The following is a 22,106-nucleotide window of genomic DNA, read 5'->3' on the forward strand; positions in this document are numbered from 1 at the left end:
TTTCCAACATCTCATCACTATCACCCTCCCAGGGATTGAAGTGAGGTTGTCCAGGCTTGATCCTTCACCTTGAACTTCTTGAAGATAAGAGTGACATTTGCTTTCCTTCAGCAATTCTCCCATCACCACATTTGATCAAAGGTCATTGAGAGTAACCTCTGCTAATGACACCAGCCAGCTCCGGGGCACATCCCATCAAGACCTGTGCACTTATGTATGCCTATTTTCTTTAAATATTCCCTGATCCAAGCCTGTTCCACCAAAGGAAGACTCATCCTTGCTTCAGTCTTTTCCATGGTCTCCAGGAACTGTGTTTCCTTAGGGCCAGTCTTGCTAGCAAAGACTGAGGCAAAGAAGGCATTTGATACCTCAGCCTCTTCCATGTCCTGTGTCACCAGGGCCCTCACCCCAGTCAGCAGTGGGCCTAGATTTTCCCTAGCCTTCCTTTTTCTGCTGAGGCATGTACAGAAGCAAATCTTGCTGCTCTTGATGTGCTGTGCCAGACTGAGTTTCAGGCCTTGACTTTTCTGACCATGTCTGTGCATGCATGGCCAGTCTGCATTCTTCCCAGATTACCTAGTCCATCCTCCATCCCCAGGCAGAGTCTATGCATTCCAGCTGTGTTGCTGTGCAAATCCCAACCTCACCTCTGCATCTTTCTGGCCTGTGCTTCCTGAAGAGCCTGTAGCTCTGTATTGCAAATATTCAAGGCATCACACCCTGTCTCTCTCACCCCAACAAGACCACAGCCCTGCACAGAGATCTCTAATTGCCTGGGTTTGTTCCCAATGCTGCAGGGCTCAAGTGTACAGGCACTTCAGAGGCGCACCTGACATGATGTTTTCCCAGAAAGAATCTGGCAGGTTTCCCTGTAAGGCTGTGTTGAAGTAATTGCCTTGCTTATATATACAAATGCTTGCAGTGACCCTGCATAAGCCCTGTTTTGCTGATTATGTATTTCCTTTTGTTCACATCACCCCAGGCACCCTTTGCTCATTAGCCTTGTCCATCAGTCTCTCTTTAGTAGTTTATCTACAAGGAACTCTGTACACCCCTTTATTCCTAATTTAAAGTCTTTTGAATAATGGTTGAATTTAAATGGAGACTAGATACTGTGTTCTGCAGAAAGAAGAATAGAAGTGGACTGTAATTCTTCCTGCATAAGTGTCTGCATGCTCTATGTGTTTCCTGGTCTGAAAATGTGATAAAATCTATACTGTAAAAGGTGGCTAAAAGCATTTGTTTGGTCTGCAATCCTTCAAGACTTTTCTTAGAGCCAGCTCTGGCTCTGGAAATGCCGAGTAGAACAAGAGAGTAAATGTGGCAGGAAGTCAGAGCTAAGCACTGCAGAAGAAAGTCTGTGTTTTACAATAGCAAATGTTTGTGTTGGAAAAGCTAGAGCTCCAGGAGGTATCTGGGGAACTGTGACAAGTCACACAGACTGACAATCTGCTGCCATGGCTCAGTGTTAGCAGCAATGTCAATTAGAAAAACATCTCCTGGGAGCAATCCTTTTCCCCATTAAGGTCTTGTGCATTAGAAAAAAAAAAATACACTGTATCACTGGCCTTGCCATTCTATTGTGTGCAAATATTTGGCTCTTACATGCTTCTTCTTTGAAATTTTCTGTTCTTCTAGCTATGTAGTGAAATAAGTCTCCTTCTGTAAAGGGAAATTAACAAAAGCTTTGTAGAAAGCAAACATAAAATCAAGTGTGTGACAACAGGTATCATGTTGTTTTCTAAATTTTGTCCATCTCTTGGTATTGCAAGCTGTTGAATGTAGCTTTTTGCAACACACAGAATTGCACTCTTCATTAAAGAGATCTGTTTATTTCTAAGGTATCCTGCTGTTACTGAATTAACATCTCTTGAAGCTCTTAAAAGAATAAAGGGCTATCTCAGCTCTTGTAACTTTTGCAAATGCAAAGCAAATTCCATTGACTGGGTCTTCTGTAACTGCAATACATACAAAAAATGGATTTTTTAATTAACTGTGTTTAAGCACTTGAAGTAACAAACCTCCTAAATCAAAATATTTGTGATGTACAAAATCATTATAATGACAGCACACTCTTGCATATGCTTCTTCCCTGAAAAAAAGGTAAAAAATGAACAAAAACCCAGCAAATGGGAATTATATCAATCAAGGCATAATAAGAAGATTCCTAAACTTATAGGACAGTAATTAAAAACTGAATAAAACAGGGTAGGAATAGATGCATATAAGTGAATACCTTTAAAAAATGAAAATGTGCAAATGAAGCTAAGTTGTCTGTAATGCAGGATGTTTCCTAAATAACATAACTTGCCATAAGATGCGCTTTGACACTGCTGCCATCGCTGCCATTTTCTGAGAGACAGAGAAAACAAAGGCATGCAGAATTTGTGAAAACCTATGCTTGTATCAGTAGGACATAGGATATACAATTAGTCTGTTGGTTTTGTTTTGATTTTTGTTTGCAGATTCTTTTCACAATTACTTTCTGGCTACTGCTTAGGCAACACCTCACTGAACAGAAAGCACTTCGGCTAAAAGAAGCTACTTTATCTGAGGTCAAAGTTGGAAGTGAAGAAAATGAAGAAAAAGGTAAAGCCAGATCCAATTTAGTCCTTCAGTCATGATAGAAGTTCCAGTTACTGCGTTTCTCTGATACTGAAAGCAATTAGCAAGGTATCTGTTATTAGCTAAGAAAGATATTGCAAAATCTATGTGCAGCTATCTCTGAGCTATAGAAGTAAAACACCTTTAAACTTTAGAAATTCATATAAAATTTTCTTTACTGGAAGGTAATAAAATGACTCATTTCAGAAAGATCATGGAATTTTCAAATGATCAGTTTGCTGCTGTGTTCCCAACTCAAACCAGAGGATTAATTGCTTTAAAGTTTAGCCAAAGGAGATGAGTTTACCTAGGAAAAGTTGCTAAATTCCTTGAAAGTTGTGTTGGTCCATAAACTCTTTTACAGACACAGAAGTTAAACTACAAATTTCGGTGGGAAAAAAGCATATGTTTTTTCAGTGCAGGGGCTCAAGCACACCTGAGAGCAAAGTTTACTTTCATAGATTCAGCTTACCTAATAACTCAGTGACATGTTCTTTCTTTTGCTACTGGACACACGTGTCTCCAAACATTCCTTGCCCTCTGTCTCTGGATGTTAAACTGAAAAATTCAGTGCACTGAAATGGCAGTGGTGTGGTTCTGTCTCTGATTAATTACAGTCCTTGTCTCAGTAAAACATCTGATCAGTGTCAAAGCTGTACTACAAGGATTTTCAAGGCAAGAGCCTGAGGGAGGGAGATGGTGAGTGGGACAAAAGGAGTGGGCAATCCTCTTGATGGTGAAGTTTCAATATTGCTCTCAGTGGAAGGAAAAACAACTAGATATGGTTCTGGCAAGCCCTGTTATCTAGATACTTGCACATGTACTTGCTGCTGGGGGTCACTTACCCTGCTCTCCACATACTTCATAAGGTTAATAACTGGGGAATCTTGACCTCTTCATAGGGCCAAAGCAGCTTTTCTTTTCTGGCCCAGGTACAGCACAAAAACCTGGATAAATGGTAGTTTTTTTTAAAAAACAGCAGTGTTAGTGCAGCATTTATATTTTTTAAGCTTCTTTGTGTTTATGTTAATGTTTTCCTTTGCTTGTGGTTTTTGAGGATAAACACAATGTTATCTAAAGGATGAAAATTCAAGACAAGAGGCTGGAACTCGAGAGTTTAAACTCGAGAGGTTTCTGGTGGTGCCGGTGGTCTCTTTGTTTTCCAATTTAAAAGGTTGCTTACTTGAGAGTATAAGAGTATATGGAAAGTGTTTTGGCTGTTATCCATTATACAACCCTTAGGCTCTAATTTTCCACTCAAGCTGCTGATATTTCAGACAAAGAAAAGGTGGGTGTCTGGTAAGGATGTATAGCCATGTGCCCTATGGCTCCAGCAGCAGGCTTAAGCTCACATGAAGTTAAAACCCTTTTCCTTGCTCTGGAGGCATGCATGATTAGGAATTACAGTCTCTTGTGAATATTGAGTTTTAAGTTTCTGTGTTGTGTGCAGAGATTTTACTTTCTACCCATTTAAATTCTTACTAAAAGTCCCCAGAAGAGACAGGCCAAATGTGACTCTGTATTTGCAGAAGAGGAGTCGCAAGAGGGAGAAGTGTCAGAAGAACAGGAAGAGGAGAAGGAAGAGGAGGAGGAGGGAGAGGAGGAGGATGAACAGGATATTATGAAAGTCTTGGGGAAGCTGGTGATGGCTATGTTAATCAAGTACTGGATTTACGTCTGTGGGGGCATGTTCTTCTTTGTCAGCTTTGAGGGTACAATTGTCATGTACAAAATCATCTACATGGTACTGTTCCTCTTCTGTGTGGCCCTCTACCAGGTAAGGAAGAACTGTGTTAACTGAATTGTATCCTTGAATAGAACTGTTTGTACTTTTAGCTTGGTAATAAAGTAGCTCCAAATAGAATTCATGAACAGTGAACTTGTTCTTTAGTTAGACACAGCAGAATAAGAACATTTGAAGGGATTAAGACTAATTTTCCTCTGGTTTTTGGTTGTAGTGACAGGCAGGGTGCATACAATGCACACCTCTGCTATGCCACTTGACCATAAGCTCTGGAACCTTTGTGGAAAATTCTGAGTCTGTGCACATTCTACATAGCCACCAGCTGGTCGACACTGCTTCACACCCCAATGAGCACGGGAGTCCCTCTCCTCCTGGACTGTCATCACCTAATGGTGATGAAATTAGCTGGCTGAAGCTGTCCCTGAGTTTGTATCTGTGGCCCATGTCTCATCAGACATTTTTGCACAAAAGTCTTTACTTCAATGCATTTGCATCAGGAGTGAAAACTAACTCAAAAATCTGTGCCTGATAGATTATTTAGGGTAATCATTGCTCACTTCAGACCAGCTGGGAAAAATAGTGCTCTTCATCCATGTTCAACAGTACAATGTTGTCAATATTTCTATCAGTGTCTTTGCCTTCAGCTTGTGTCAGCATCTTTAGTGTGTGATTTTCAGGTACACTATGAATGGTGGAGAAAGATTTTAAAGTACTTCTGGATGTCGGTGGTTGTTTACACAATGTTGGTACTTATCTTCATCTACACATACCAGTTTGAGTCATTCCCTGATTTGTGGAAGAACATGACAGGCCTGGATGACAGGAAGTAAGTGGTTTTGATTAATTTTTTATTTGTATCTTTGATCTGAGTTCAGTGTGATGGAAGGATCTAAGAGCAGTCTTTTTTCTTATGGGAGAAAAACGTCACGCAGCCATTCTCAGGCATAGCTGATTTTAGGCACTCAGTTATGAAGCCATGGATTTATTGGCGTAACCATAGGAGTGAGCAAAACCAAGAGAGAAGCTCAGAGCTGTATTTTCTCCAATTGGCTGCTTAGGCCTTTGGATTGCTTATGTTCTCAATACAGTGCCAAAACTTCTCTTCACCACTTCGACCATAGGAACCAGATCCAGGGAAAGATTAAGGGTAGATCTGCAAGGTGTTTAGAACTGATGAAAGTCAGCCTGCTTTCCAGCTAATAAGGAGCACTGGGATTCTTCATCCTTGTGATGAGTTGGGTATTTCTCAAGAGGAGCTTACACTGGAAAGTATAAGCAATATGAGTGGATCTCCAGTGCAAGACTTTCAGTCAGAGAAAACTCATCTGATTCAAGAGATCTGTGGCAGGATTTGTTCATTTGACTGTACTTTTACAGTACCTCTCTACATTACTGAGTCTGAACACAGGATACTTGCATTGTAAAACTTGCTAGTTCGGGAGAATTTTAGGAACAAAAACCATGCAAAAAGTACCATCCCCTTATTTTCTATTGCAAATAATTTGTAGAAATGTCTCATGGAAAGAATATTTTGTGTGAAAAGATGCCTTAGTGGAATACTTTTTTTTTTCCCAGACTAGAGGACCTTGGCTTAAAACAGTTTTCTGTGGCTGATCTATTCACACGCATCTTTATCCCCACCTCCTTCCTACTGGTGTGTATCTTACACCTTCACTATTTCCATGATCGGTTTCTGCAGATCACTGATTTGAAAGCTGTAACCAGCAAACAGGACAACACTATTTACAGGTAAAGAAGCAAAGTAAATTGAGCTATTAATTATCTGTGTGGAAATACTGTTTCTGACTATCTTGTAATGCTCACTTTTCAGTAGATGTTATTTGCCTTTGCTATGACTACCTGGTTTAAAAAGAAAGTGCACAGTATCCACATCCCACTACAATCAAAGTATCTGTCTCTCCCCATTTTCCCCTACATACTGAACTTTTTCATTTTAAGATACATTTTCAAAGGTACTAATGGCATTTATATTTTTTTTATTTGCTTTGACCTTTACTTGAAGTTAGGTGCTTAATTACTGTGTGTGCCCTTTTGTATGTGTGTTCCTGTCAGTAATAAGAAACACAGCTTTTATTTTGGGTCACTTCTTTTGTTTCAACATCCATTTTGAGGTCCACATGAAGATTTGGATATCTGTGGAAAACACCACATTTGCATTGAACAGTTAGGCCTTTTTGTAAAGTTGAACTTCAGAAATGGAAAAATTCTGAATTTGTGGTTACTTTTTATAGTACTGACCCTTGGCTATGCTAGACATTTGGTGATTTCATCCAGACGTTCATTCACATTTCTTCATTAATCTGGGGCATCACTTTTCCAGTGTTCAATTCTTACATATTTTCCTGTATAAAAACCAATCTGGCCTAGGATGCTCAGCCAGGAGTATGAGAGAGAGCAATGGTTTTGTAGTACATAGTGTTATATTATGCAATGACAATTATGTTCATTCTTTGAAGAAAGCAATTAATTTAGATCCCACTTTTAGAATGTTCACCTGTCTAGTGATTGGTGTATCTCAGCTGCACTTCTATGAACGTGGGCTAGCTGCATAACACCACGTAGACCACAGGTAATAATGCCACAGGGAATAATGCCAGTTGCTTAACAGGGAATTATATTCTAGGTTATGCAAGATTTAAAAAGCATTTCAGATATTTTTCATGCATTCAATTTGATATGAAGTTACTTCACAGTGTATGGTACTAGTTTGTGCCATGAGAATAAGCTCCAGTTTTATGGAATGCTTCCAGTTTCTGTGTTTAAAAAATTGCTAAGACCAGAACTGATCAAACTTGATAAAATTTCCTGATAAAGATGTGGGGGGGATTAAGCTCAACTTTTAAATGTCTGTCTGTGTAATAGCTCTCCTGTTGCTCTTCTTGAATTGCTAAATGTGATGGTAGATCCAAGGGCGCTTTTGTAATGGCCTATGAGCAAACTTCCCTTGCCCATAGTGGACTTTTGTGCAGCAGTAGGTACATGTTAAGAACTTGAGATTGGCCAAGTCCTGAAAACAGAGCCCAGATACATGTCTGAGCTGAAATTGGGCTGTTCCTTGGCTGAGGCATTTGGAGGAATGCTTTACAGTTTGCAGTAACTCTGCAAGCTCTCTGGCAGCCCAAAGTTTGCACTCAGTTTGTGCTGAGTAACAAAGGAAGTTTCCACGTCCCTTCTAGTGTGATCCGGCAGACACAGAATAAAAAGAAAAAGACCCTGAGGGCACTCATAGGATTTTGATGGGTTCACTTTGCCTGTGCAACCGCTACTTGAAAATCTTTCCATTACACATGAAAGATACAAGAATACTATACAGCTTTCCAACTGGTGGCATGAAGAGGATTGCTGTGACTAAAATCACTTTATTCCTGAAGGATGGAACTGCTGATGGTGAAGACACAAAATGTTTTAATGCATTGTGAACAAACATTTTTGCCAGGAATAAACAGCCTGGAGATATCATGCTGAAAGTGGACATTCATTATCGTACCAAGCTTTTTATTAAAGTCACAGATGAAGAGGAACATGTGATATCATCAACTTTTTTATCTTGGCATTAGAGTGCTATTTTTTTGAGTCTAAATGTGCACTAGCTTGTATTAAGCAGTCACATAAGTAGCTAAATATTTTTAACTGTTAAATGCGTCATATGTGCTACATTTGCCATTTTGCAGTATTTTCAAAATCACAAATATCTCCTTTGTTCCTCCTGAGAAGCTTTAATTATTATGACCAATACCCAAATCAGAACAATTTTCTTGGTTTGTACTCCTACTAACACTGCCTGGCATATGAAAATCCAGCTCTTTTCTTCCCTTGATGCAATAAATCACTATTGAGCATCAGCTGACTTTTATAGTTCAAAGCTTCACAATAAGAGCACAGCTGACATTTGTATTGGTGATGCATAAAGCTGGATAAGAACTAACACAACAACCATCTTCAGCTTAACAGTAATGCTAGCACTAAGTTGCAGGGGCAATTAAAACAGATTCAAGATTTATATATATGTGCAGTTTTCTCTCAAAGCTACTAAAAATTAATTTTCCTTTTTTGCTTTGAAGACACTAGCATTCACTTAACAAATGCTTTGCCTTTTTGAACCACTTTTATGCTGCACCTTTGGCAACAAAAAAATTTAAATAAAAAACCAGAACCTTCATTTTGAGTAACAGAATTCTGTCCTTTTAATAGCAAACTTCTTAAAATAATCAAAGCAGCTGAGAGCTGGTCATGAAAGCAATAAAGAAAGCACGTCCAATTCCTCCATCTGCCTTTGAACTGCCAGGTGTGATTATAGTACTACAGTTGTGTGTTACTGAAGGGTCCTGTTGAAATTGCTAAGAATGTTCACTTTTAAAATGCAGCTTCTCATGAGCAAAATTTGCAGAGTGAGTTGAAGAGTAAGGGTCTGCCAGCTGCCAAGAGAGGACACAGAAACTGGCACATTGGAACTGACAGAGTGAGGCACTTCTCACTATTTATAAAGGTGTCAGAACTGAGTGTCACAGTTTTACATCTGCAAGAGAAAGAAAAATTCTCTGATTAGGACTTTCCAAACCCATTTCCTTGCTGTACCATGAATTGTGGGATGGCAGAGATAAAGGTGGTGAGGTAGATAATTTCTCTGATAGGAGGCTCTGCCATCATTACCTTTACATATATTTTTTAAAGAAAACATATTTTAAAAATTGGTAGTATTCTAAGGCTTGCTTAAAATAAAGCAGTGAAGGCTGTTCTCACATTTTGAGGACTATGACAATTATCTGTAGTTCTGACTGAAATTGCATAGGATCTAAATGTCTAAGAGTTGCATTCATAAGCTTCCTAGACTTTTCACTGCATGGTGTATGTTAAAATTTCAGAGTGTGCATTGTTATGACAATGTGTCATAACACGTTGGTAGACAGGAAGGTGCGTTCAGTTCCTATTTAACGGCTTTCTTTTCTCTCTCTAATTCATTTCCCATTTTCATCTTGTGCTTTCATCTCCCACCTCATAGCCATGCCAAAGTCAATGGCCGTGTATATCTAATAATTAATAGGTGGGTACTTCAATTCTTCCTTTCCTTTAAAACCGATATACCTTTTTTTTTTTTTTTTTGTTACCTCTTCGCTGCCTTAAAGCAAAGTATGTTCTTGCTGCGCAGTACTGTGAATTAAGCAGGGAGATAATGTTGTTCAGGTGTTGCAGTTTCCTAAAGCCCATGAAGCAGTTAATACACCTCTTCTGCATATTTATACATTGTGAGTTTCTTCTCCCAGCTGAGAATTCTCCTAGACTTTGCCCATGCCTCAATGCAGGAATAATTGGTGCTATTTGTAATTGGCTGCAGACAATAGATTTGGTTGAGGAGGCTCGTTTGTCTACCCTTTGTTTGTGCATGGAAAGATGCATGCCTGCATGCGCCTGTGTACACACAGACACACAAACACAGAGACACACATCCCTGTCTTTCTCCAAGCATGTAAGAATGGGAATTTGAGGGCCTGTTCAGTTAAATATGTGGTATTTACACAGAGTTTCTACAGACTGAAATTTCAGAGTTGGAAAGGGAACACTGAACCCACTGCATGCTAAGGCTGTTAATTCACAGGCTGAGTTGGGGGCTGCAGGATCCAAACTAGAAAAACTGCCATCATGATCATCCCTTTATAAATGGCATCTTGAAAACTCTGTAAATTAGATTCCTTTCAAAATACTTGGCTGGAATAAATGTGAGCTATTTTTAAGTCATCTCTGAGAATAGAAGGACTTCTGAGTTGTTGTCATTACTGAATATAAACAGAAAAACCAAGAAGATGCATTGTTTAGATATTTGTGACTACCTGCTCTAACAAGAAGTCAGTTTATGAGTCATGTTCATGCTCCTTCTTCAAATGTCATCGTATGGTTTGAGTCACTGTTCCTAAAAGTTCACCAGAGCTGGAATTCTGGTCTACAGAAGCCTGTGTTTAAGGGAGTGGTGAGGGCAAGCACCTTGGCTAAGGCAGGCAAGCTGGTTGCCAAGGGGCATGGCCAGGAGGCAAGGCTGGGCTCTCACCCATGGGCAGTCAGGGACATGGACCAACAACTGAGGGAGAGGATCAGATCTGGAATTGGTAAGAGGGTCAGCCACAGCCTGGTGAGGCCCCAGCAAGTCCATGGAGATAGGCCAGGTGTGCAGTGAAGGCAGGGTGTCAGTCTGCATGTCAGGCTCAGGGTCCGGGAGGTGTGGGAGCAGGCACAGACAGCGCTGTGGCACAGCCACAACACAGCAGTGGAGCCTCAGCATGGACACAGCACCCAATGAAAGGAGAGGGACCTCTGCACCAAGGATTCCTGGCCTGTCCAAATACCCCAACAGGGCTTGGATTCAAGCAGCATATCCCCTTAAAGCCCTGTAAAGGCACTCAAGGTCCTGCCAGTGGAGGTGTGGCACTGTGTGCTCAGTTTGAATCTTGGAGACCAAATATTTGGGACATGGGTCACTAGTGTTCTGCAGAGCAGAAGGCTTTCTGTTCTTAAGGCTTTGCATGAAAGATACTTGAGAACTTCTTTTAGCTAGGAAGTTTCAAGCAATTTATAAACAGCAAAAAATTATCAAAGACAAAAGATGCTTAATAATGCATTCAATTAATTAATCTTATGCCCTAGTAAATTGCAAATAGGTGAAAGTATGAGAAATCCAGCAAGGACCCGTAGCACATGCCTGATTTTAGTGCCACTGAAATTGCTTTGTTGCCAAAAACTAGATCTATTGGTATACTTCTCATTGTTGATACCCTGTTTAATGAACCTGAGAGTAAGAAATGCTCTCAGCTAAAAGCAGTAGTGGCTGTACCTTCAAGGCTTGTTGCCTGCATTATTATTTAGTTATTTCTCTCCTTTAGTATGAGACACAATGCCTTTATGTTATTTGGGGTAATTTCCCCCTAGTATGTGGCTTCCAACAATGAAATCATATCTCACTAGCTCTGAAAATATATGGGTAGCATGTCTTAAAAATTTTAAACTCATGAAGTGTTTATATCTTAAACCTCAGTGTTGTTGGTTACAATATAATGTGATCTTGTAGTGAAAAGAAAAAAAAGAAATTGGAAAAGCAATCCTGGCAATACATAAGGAAATTTTGGAAGAAAGATTCCAAATAGACTAACTTTCCAAACAGTGGGCAGGGCATTTTATATATCCTTGGATCTCCTAGCACATGATCCAATGCTCAAGCCTACGGATGCCAATAAAAATAAGCCTACTGGAAACCAAACTCATACTGAGGCTTTATCAGGTATATATATTATACATACCAATCTTTATAACCCCATTTGCCTCCTGGATGTCCAGAACATGAATGGGAATTATATGAGTAAGAGAAAGATGAGTCCACTCATACAAAATCTTATAGAGTTACTGTGTTTCTATCCAATTTACACTGAGGTAAGTCATGAAGTCCTTGATTTATATCAGTGTGAATAGATTTTTTTCCATTATAAAAGTCATTTGGGAAGATACCTCATAAAAATCAATGCAATTGCATACATACAAAACCTGTCTGATTATATGGTTACTTTCATTTCATGGTGCATTGCCTTTTAAATGAGCACTGATGGTTTATAGTAACCAGAGATCTCTATAACATTTGAACTGAACTGAAAATTCATTCTCTCTTCTTTATCCTTTTGGTACTTTATTAGAGTTTTAGGTAAATATAAGTTATGTCATTTTAGGGAACACTGATGTTTAGTAACTTTATAGAGATTTTAATATCTTTTTAGTGTATATGCTAGCTGATCTGTGATTTAGATACGAAAATAATCAAAGAGTCCCAAAAGAGATGATTGGTAATATCTCTTTACTAAGAGTAACATTGCTTTACTTAAGGGCAAATCATGCCTTACAAATTTGGTGACCTTCTATGGTAAGGGTACAGCATAAATAGGAACAGAGTAACTGACATTGTCTACCCGGACTTATGCAAAGGGTTTAACACTATCCTGTATGATATCCTTGTCTCCAAATTGGAGAGACGTGGTTTTCATGGAATGACCACTTGGTGGATAAAGAACTGGCTGGATGGCCACAGGCAGAGTTGGTCAATGGCTCATTGTTCATGAGATCAGTGATGAGTAGTGTCTCTCAACACCAGTACTGGGGCTGAAACCATTCAAAATTTTTGTTGGTGACACAGACAGTGGGATCAAGGGCACCTTCAGCAAGTTTGCTGAGGACACCAGGCTGCGTGGTGCTGTCACACTGGAGGGAAGGGATGGCATCCAGAGGGACCTTGACACACTCAGGAGGTGGACCCATGCAAACCTCATGAGGTTCAGCAAAGCAAAGTGCAGGGTCCTACACCTGGATCACACCTACGGGTTGGGCAGAGAAGGACAGGGAGTAGCCCTGAGGAGGACCTGGGTGTGATAGCTGATGAACAACTCACCATGAGCCAGTAACACACTCACAGCCCAGAAATGCTGGGCTGCATCCAAAGGAGCATGATGAGCACATTAACCGTGGTGATTCTGCCCCTCTACTCTCCTCTGGTGAGACCTCACCTGGAGTGCTGCATCCAGCTCTGGGGTCTCCAACATAAGAAGGCCTGAAATTGTTGGAGCAAGTGCGGAATAGAAGCACAAAGTTGATAAGAGGACTAGAGCACCTCCCTTATGAAGACAGGCTGAGAAAGTTTGGGCTGTTCAGCCTAATGAAGAAGAAATTGTTTGGAGATCTCACAGCAGCTTTCTGGTATCTGAAGGGGGGCTACAGGGAATCTGGAGAGGAACTTTTCATCAGGAATTATAGTGACAGGAGAAGGAGTAATGGGGACAAATAGAAAGAGGAGAAATTTAAGTTAGATATTAGGAAGAAATTATTTACTGTTGAGTGGAGAGACACTGGAACAAGTTGTCCAGTGTGGTTGTGGATGCCCCAGTCTGGCAGTGTTCAAGGCCAGGTTGGATGGGACTCTGAGCAACCTGGTCAGAGTATCTGGGAGATATCACTGCTGGGAGGTATCACTGCCCATGGTAGTAGATTCTTTAAGGTCCCTTCCCACCTAAACTATTTTATGATTCTGTTTTCAGTAGCCAAAGCTACTGAATAAATTCTTGAATATAAGATTTTTTCAGGTTGTTAGACACTCAGGTTCATTGCCCAACCAATGATGAGGAATTTTAGACATGAATGTACCTAAAATGTGATTAAACTTTATTACTTGATATTTTTTGGTGTGTGAATGTCTTGTTAAACTTCTAATTTTAAATCACCTTTTCTGCTTTTTGACAATTGGCATGGTATTTCTACTTCAGGATTGTTTAGTCAGATTTCTGTTTTTTTCCTGCATTTGAGACTCCAAAGTTTCCATCTTGAAGAAACTGCAGCTCCCAAATGATTGAAAAATAATTCTGCTTGTTTGAATTTCTCATTAACTGCCTAGCCTATTCTCTTAATTTTTAATGATCAGGAAATATATATATATTTAGTTTCTTGAAATGTAAAAATCCTGAAATTGGCAGAATTTCCTGTCGAAATGGTTATAGGCCAGAATTTCACATCAAGAAAAATAAATCCCTGAGATGGTACTATGGCATTTTAGAACAGCCTTACAGGTGCTTGAAAGTATGCTGAGTGTAGTAATTTCAATAGCATAACCAAACATTTAATGACCTAATCATACACTTGCCAAAGGGAGACTTCATTGCAAGGAGTCATATTCAAAGGGAAAGTGAGATTTCTGCAGCTATGGGAGGTGAGTCCCAACCTCACAGTTTTGGGAGAAAAAAGAAAACCATAAGAAAATATTTATCTTCTCTAGTAAAGAAAATATATATACTGAATAATCTCAGGGGGAAAAAAGGCATCATGGCGCTAGAGAAATATTGTTTCTGTGTTAAATCAGTCATATCCCAGTTTTGGTAGTGTGAAGTTTACTGATAGATTTAGATGGAGACTATTATAAATTAAAGAAAAATTCTCTGTGAGATGTGGCAAAGAGAGAGAGAATGAATGGCACTATCAAAGACAGATATTACAAAAATGTTCTGAAGGTGCAGCCATGGATATCGTGCTTTTGTTTGTTCCCAAAACGGTAGCTGGAAGAAAAATTGCAAATTCCTTGGCTTTTCAGGTGCATCTTTTAATTGGAGGAAGGTGGAAATGCATTTACAGTGATAGGTCAGATACTTGTGATGGTTCAGCTGCATTACTCAGAGCATGGTACAGCACTGACCACGTTTAGCACTGGTGTAAATAGCTTGACCCCTTTCCATCTGTGCTGCAAATCCACGTTTCTTTATAGAAGCACCCCGTGAATGTCATGATGGCATGCTCTTGGCATCAGAAGGCTTCTGCAGATGGAGTAGGAGAATGCTTTATGACTTGTGATGTAGCATGACGTATTTGTCAATGACCTTCTTCTGTAACCCCTCTGTTCTCATCTCCCTTTTTCTTTCTGTTCCAATTACTTTGAGCAGCCTCAAGAAAAAAATACCAAACCACCAAAATGAGTAAGTCCCCTGTGAAGTCATGAAATGTTTCCTCTTAATGTCATTTCATGCTTCTACATCTTAAACTCTGACCATTTTCTCCAGTGGGGAAAATGTCAAGTTTAAGTGTCAATACCACTCATTACTAACTAACCATTAGTATCTGAGTGAGAAGTAGTTACTAATACATTCCAACGACCCAATTTTCAATGTGTGTTTGGAGAGAGTACCAGAATCATTAACTGTTCTACTTCTAAGGCATTTTCCATGAACAGTTAATTCTTTTCTAATCAAACAGTTTGAAAAAGAAAAAGAAAAAGACTGCGATGTCATTACTACTCAGTTTGCTGACATGCTACTCTTTACCTACAGACTGGTGCACCAAGATGGAAGCCTGCCTGACATAACTATGGTGAATCTAACAGCCAGCAGAGAAAAGGAAGAGGATAAAATGCTGGAAGAGGCTGGTGAGAAAAGAATGGAAGAGCCAGAGGGGGAGGGAGGGAAAGGGAGGGTCAAAAAAGGAAAACAAGAAGAGAAGGAAGATGAGGATAAAGAAGATGATGATGATGATGACGACAATGAAGACAATGAATCAGAAGAAGAAGAAACTACAGGTAAGCTCTACAGAATGCAAATTTTTCTTCCCTCAGTCTTAATTAATAGTGTCAATAGGTGTTTTGTTTTTAGTCTTCTCTGTTAACTTCAATCACCAGGTTTTCCTTCTAGTTTCACATACAGCCTCTGTCAAAGAGCCTGAACTGAGCAGATGGCTACTTGTTAATTATTCAACAGGATACAGGCTCTTCTTGGGAAAAACTGTAATTTGGGATGCTGAGAGGAAGAAACCAACAGAAACCCAGTGCCCATTTCTTCTGGGTGATCTGGGTTAGATTATTTGAAGGCTACCCCAAATCCTAAGTACTTCTTTAGAGCAAAATCTCCTTACAACAAAGAAAATACTACACATACATATTTAATACCTGATACTGCATGCTTTCAAGGCACCTCTCCCCAGAAGTCCCAATGGCTTTGCTTCATTATTTATGTGCACATTAGTGTCATATTTTTCACTTCTGAATATGGAATATGTAATTGATGCCAGATGAATATAAAAAAAGCTTGAGGGCATGGGTATGGCTTATACTATCATCCTTGATATCTGACCTTCTAAAATTAATTATTGCCATAACTCAGTTTATAATATGAGCCAAAAGTGAAACTAGGAAAGAGCACTTAACACACAAGGAAGATGTATTCTTTGGAAAAGGCCTTACTACAAATTTAGTTACTCATGACAGTAATCACAGGACTGTAACACCTAAATAGGGAGAGGATCTTTGTCAAGGCAAAATGGCAGCACATCAGGCTTAGCAGCCCTAGGGAGTCAGGGAATCATTCTTAAGATCATTGAGTCCAATCATTAACCCAGCACTGCCATATCCACCAAATCATGTCCATTAAACCGTGTCCCTAAATGCCACACCTATACAACTTTTAAATGCCTCCAGGGACGGTGACTCCACCACTTCCCTGGACAGCCTGTTCCAGCACCTGAACCTCAGCTGAAACAACTTACCTTTCTTGGCTGGAACAGCTGTCGTCACAGAGGTGGTCATGGGCCATGGAAACCTTTACTGGCCAACCTTCATACTGTCTGTGAGGGGTGAGGGGTCTGGTACACTCCAGCCATCCCAGCTTGTTGGAAGGGCCTTAGGAAAGAGACCAGCTGGTGGACGTTACTCTGTGCAGTGACTCATGCAAGCAGGGAAGCAGGGAGCTGCAGCTGGTGTTACTTGGAATAGCACAAAGGGATCCATCTTTAAGCTGCACATGGCATTTATTTCCACTGGGGTTATACCATTTTTACACAGCCATGTGGCTGGAGCTTTGACATTAAACACATTAATGTGTGCAGACTTCACTACAGAGTGTTGCACAATCTTTCAGTAGATGCAGTCAGGCCTGTATTTTATTCCCTGTGTGTGTGTTGCCTGGCCATGCTAGACAGAGCTCCTTATCTGCCTGCTCCACTTAACTGGCACTGTTTGGATACATCTTGCATGATGCAACACTGCAAATGAAAACAAATGCAATGAAAGAATGAGTGAGAACATCTAACTCTGTAAAGACTTCTCTTAAATACTGTCATTGTGCTTATAAAAACACATGTAGGATTACAGTTCTGTAGCTTAATTAATTTCTCAAGTTTAATTACATGCTTACAGAATTCACATCACTCAGAATTCTTATGAGGATTTTCTAAGTTATGCTTGGAGAAAAAACACAAAGGAAAGGAATGGAATTTAGTTGTGAGGTGTTCCAGAAGTCTGGTATTTCACACAAATGTGCATGTGTTCTTCACACAAATATGCATGAGTAACCAACTTGGTGTGCTTTACATATAAAACAAAGTGATAATTTGAAATAATTTCATAAAGAAGGTGGTAACTCCTTTGCATTTTTACCAGCTTAGACAATGATGTGCTTTGGTATCACTTGCAAATGTTTCCATCTCTGATATAAAGAATGTTCTCACAGCATGCAAAATCCCTCCTAATCTCCAAAATGCTTCTGAAACCCTGAATGCAGTGTGAAAACTCTGTACTAATATGTACCAGCCAGATGAAACAGTTTTACAGCCAGCCCACAAGCAAAGTGGTCACTTAGAGAGCGCTGTTCAGCAAATGCATTGTCATACACACTCACATGTAGCAGGTGATGCCACAAGCTTGCTCACTGGAGTACTATTTGGGAGGCTGGCTTTTTTAGCCAAACACCCCTGTGAAGGGATACTTTCACCCAACTTCATGATCTCCCCTTGATAAAGCTTTTTCAACTGAGGGAAATATTTGACTGGGCTACAGTTTGCCTTTCTTGATTTAGATGTCCCGGGAAGGCACAGGTCACACTCTAAAAGGCTGTGCTGTTTTCAAGGCAGTTTAGATAATTCTGAAATCTAAAAATGTCCATATTAAATTGTCTCAACCCTTGTGACAGGAATCCAAGTCCTAGAGTGCATGGATTTCTTCCAATCTGGCTGAAAAGCTTTCTGAGTAGTAGTAGTAGTAGTAGTAGTAGTAGTAGTAGTAGTAGTCTGTGCTTTCTGAAAATAGGCCAGATCCATAGCTTCCAACATCAAAAAAATTTTTATTTTTCTGAGCTGGAGAAGGACCAGGGCTGGAATTAGTTCCTGAGTGAGATCTCTAAGCTTAGATCCAAAAACACTGGAGGACAAGAGTCCAAAAAGAGCTCTGATGAGAGGAATGAAAGCAAAATTGGCAAGGGAGGCCACCACTGCTGCTTTTGAAGTGCAGAATCTTTCTAGAGAATGTGGATCAGAAGGGAAAGCACCCCAGCTAAGTGGGCTTCAACCCCACTTTTAGTTAGTTCACCACAGAGCTGTGCCTTTATCCTCCATCTTATCTTACTCTAAGGCTTAGAAGAGAAGCAGAAAGATTGTTGTTGTCTAGTGGAGTATTCAATTTCACAGAGACCTTCTGGTTTTGTCCTTACAATGGTTCTGCTTGAACATCCCTGCAGACTTGAGGAACAAGTGGCATCTGGTGATTGACCGCCTTACAGTGCTGTTTTTGAAATTCCTGGAGTATTTTCACAAGATGCAAGTCTTTGTGTGGTGGCTGTTGGAGCTGCACATCATCAAAATTGTTTCCTCTTACATCATCTGGGTCACAGTGAAAGAGGCAAGTAAACATCCACTGTCAAACTCTTACGCATCATGTCAGCATCTGCCATGGGGTTGCACACCCAGGTGTAGGGAGAGGTCTTCCCCCTGTCACCTCACTGAAATTGTGGGATCCAGCTGGGTTTGTTCACCTGCTGGCAACCTGCCTTGACATCTTCCACATTCTCTCTGTTTCAAGAGTCTCAGCCTCCTTTTCTCCAGGTAATACCTTTTCTCCAGGTATTAAAATTTTAGTAGTCCAATTATTTGGATTTAAGAGACGTACCCTCTCTCCTACTCAAGCAGTTTGTGGATACCATCCAAGGATGGAAGGCATAGAAAAGGACTGGGAAGGTAAAGGTAGAAAAATTGCTTAAACTTGATCTGGTTCTTAAGAAACAAGAATGTGGAACTATGCCTGAAGAAAAAGGGAGCAACATTTTCAGCTGTGCTTTTGGTGTGGGCAGTGTGAGTTCTGTAGGTGACACAGCCATTTCATAAACAGGATAGTAAGACAGGATTCACTAAAAACAAAAAGATATCACTTTTCTCTTTTTTTTTTTTTTGTGGGGGCAAAGTCAAGAGGATGAAGGTCTCTCATCACATGGATCTGTGCCATTTCTTCTTTGTTTCATGAGTATTAAAGCAGCAGAAGCTGCATGTGGGTTCATTATATTTCACATCTGTTGATAAGGAAGATTGGAGTTTTGTGGCTCTAATAGTATTAATATTATGTCGGTGGTAAATATCTTCCTAAACCAATTGTAAAGTTCTTCCTTCTTCACTCTGCTACTTTGTGTCTGTGTTACTGTGGGCATTGTTGTAATTTATTTTTTCAGAATTTTCCTCAAAGTTTCTGCATGACCCTTTCTTTTGAATTTTTTTTTTTTTTTTTACCTGTTGTGGAAAAGGTAAAACTTTCTCAGTTTTTTTGTTACTCCATGTAATTTCTGTACTGTTTTTGTGCTTTCAGGTGTCTCTGCTTAACTTTGTGTTTTTAATTGCCTGGGCTCTTGCTTTGCCATATGCACAGTTTCGCCCACTGGCATCAAGTATCTGCACTGTTTGGACATGTGTAATTATTGTCTGCAAAATGTTGTATCAGCTTACATCTATTGATCCCAAGGACTTTTCCAGAAACTGTACATTGGTGAGTACAAATGCATATTAATTAAAAAGGTTTGACTGCTGTCTACTTCAGTGAAGGAGAGCAAAAGGAAGCATATCAACTACAAAAATAACAGTTCACCTGATGTATTATTGTTGATTATCATACCCTTCCCAAGCACTCTTAAAGTAATGTTTTATAACTGTTGCATTTTCTTTTTAGCCAGGAGAGAATGAAACTAAAGTCAATTTAGAAGAATTGAAAACCTCAGTGCTCTACAGTGGGCCAGTTGATCCTTCAGAGTGGGTTGGATTGAGGAAGTCTAGTCCCCTCCTTGTGTACTTAAGGGTAACTTCTTTGTTGTCTGTATTCAGATATTCTTCTTATTTGTGATGAAAGTAGCATTGTCTTTGAAATAAATAATCTGTCACACACACAAAAAAATGTAATGCAAACCTTTGATAATAGGGAAGGTTATACAGAACATTTCCAGGAGGGATTCAGTACCAATTAAGTTATTCTTTCATGTAGAATTATCACTTTTGGACTCTACCATCTGTTAAAAGCTTTTTAAGAAATGTGGTATTTAAGAACTCTAAGTAATGAAGAGATACATGGCTTTCAGGTGCCAAAGGACTGGTGGGTCTAATTGGGGTAATTGCCCTGAATGACAGTGTGTGCTAGAAGTTAATTTTTCTAAGTGCTTATTCCTTAGCCACAGTTTAGAAAATATAATGAGTTAAGAGAATCATTCATTCAAACACTAGTAAATGGATGTCTTTTGTTTTTCTTCTTGATTTTGGTTGATGCCTGTGAGCAATGTTTTATTATTCCTGTCTTGATTAAAAAACTTTACTTACAGTGAAAATGTGCCAAGTCCTGGGGAAAAACATACCTGTTATTAATTTATAGAATCTCTCACATTCTATATACACAGTTTAAGGTTGAGAGAAAATATAAAAATCCCATTGGCACCTGTTTCAGGAGTTTCTTGTCCCAAATATTTCTCAAAGAACAGAGATCTAGAGTTTGCCACTTCTGCTTCAGTTATGACCTCCTTGAGGGACTTTCTCTGAGCTGGTCTTTTTACCAGATTTTGCAGTTATTTAGTACCTCTCTTCTATTGAGCATAGGGCAGATATCCCTCCTGAGATAAATAAAAAATCAATTTATAGCCACCCTTGACTGTGTCTTAGTCAATCTGGCTTTGGGACAGAAGGAGCTGTGCCTGAGAGAAGCCTGACAGATAGACTGTTCATGTGAAAGAGTACCTAGGTTAAATTTGCTCTACCCAACATCCTTGTTTTGGAAAGTTAGTGCTTGATAAACCTCTGCACATTATTTTTGTGTGTGTTTGTGTCTTCTATCTCCTGCCAAACAAAACCTGATATCTTAAGAGAATCTATGAAATATGAGATGGCATGTTGATGACGTTTTCCTTCCCTTCATTTCCACAACTAGTTTTTACTGTAGTATTTTTTAATTAATGTCTTTATATGTGTCTTCTGGATGTCTGTATGATTCTTCAAAATCCCAGAATTGGTGTAAACTTTAATTTATTTCAATCATAGTAGCTGGGAATAGGTGCCAGTGCATTTTGGAGTGCAGAAGTCCTCAGTGATAACATCAATTTGAGTATTAATGGGTTTATACTTATCACAAAATTTTATAGCTTCTTGTGGCTTTGACTTTTATTTAAAATTCTCCTGATTGTGTCTCCCATAGAATAATTTACTGATGTTGGCTATTCTGGCCTTTGAAGTTACAATCTACCGTCACCAAGAATACTACAGATGTCGAAATAACCTCACCGCACCTGTGACTAAAACCATTTTCCATGATATTACAAGAGCACATCTGGATGATGGACTTGTAAACTGTGTCAAGTATTTCATAAACTACTTCTTCTACAAGTTTGGTTTGGAGGTAAATATGCATTACTTTTCTTTAGATTAACATTCCAAACCTTTTGAATGTGTTATTCTTGAATAGTAGCTTGGGTTGTGTTTGACATCTAGAGGCTTATTAGTCATCATTCATGTTAGTCATCTCTGTTCCCTTACCTTGTCTGTTTGTTCATGTGCACATGAAATGTACTTTCAAAAAATCTTTCCATAAATAGTGATTTTTCACAATTTTCTATGCCTATTTGAAGGAGGCAATTCCCAGAGTAATGCATCCTAAATTTTATCAAAATGATGCCCTTGACCTATCTGTTAAACATTACCACCACTCTGATCAATGGAGTAAACTGTTCACAGCCATCTGAGGATTAAGAATGACTGAAAATTTAAAAAGCCCAGCAAGTTATTTCCTTTGGGAAATAATTTCAAATCATACTAATCTGGGGAGAGAGAAAGCCAAAATAGCATAGTGCGCTGAATAAATGAAGTTTTCACAGAGTTTCAAAACATGTTTCATGGAACTGAGTGAAAGGACTGCTTTCAGTGAAGCCAGAGAACAGAAATGATGAAATGCAGAGCC

General features: G+C 39.4%; 1 protein-coding gene across 1 annotated transcript in view; it reads left to right on the top strand.

Moving 5' to 3' along the window:
• The window catches only part of PIEZO2 (piezo type mechanosensitive ion channel component 2), a 236,222-nt gene that overhangs the window by 149,620 nt on the left and 64,496 nt on the right, over positions 1-22,106 (top strand). The window contains exons 13-23 of the mRNA XM_031058868.1: positions 2,466-2,589; positions 4,134-4,381; positions 5,026-5,174; positions 5,924-6,097; positions 9,369-9,410; positions 14,818-14,850; positions 15,202-15,446; positions 18,373-18,533; positions 19,488-19,664; positions 19,845-19,970; positions 21,348-21,548. Coding sequence (XP_030914728.1) covers positions 2,466-2,589; positions 4,134-4,381; positions 5,026-5,174; positions 5,924-6,097; positions 9,369-9,410; positions 14,818-14,850; positions 15,202-15,446; positions 18,373-18,533; positions 19,488-19,664; positions 19,845-19,970; positions 21,348-21,548 — 1,680 coding nt within the window. The remainder of the gene's footprint in view (positions 1-2,465; positions 2,590-4,133; positions 4,382-5,025; positions 5,175-5,923; positions 6,098-9,368; positions 9,411-14,817; positions 14,851-15,201; positions 15,447-18,372; positions 18,534-19,487; positions 19,665-19,844; positions 19,971-21,347; positions 21,549-22,106) is intronic.

This window comes from Geospiza fortis, unplaced genomic scaffold (assembly GCF_000277835.1).
Source record: "Geospiza fortis unplaced genomic scaffold, GeoFor_1.0 scaffold100, whole genome shotgun sequence".
NCBI lineage: Eukaryota > Metazoa > Chordata > Aves > Passeriformes > Thraupidae > Geospiza > Geospiza fortis.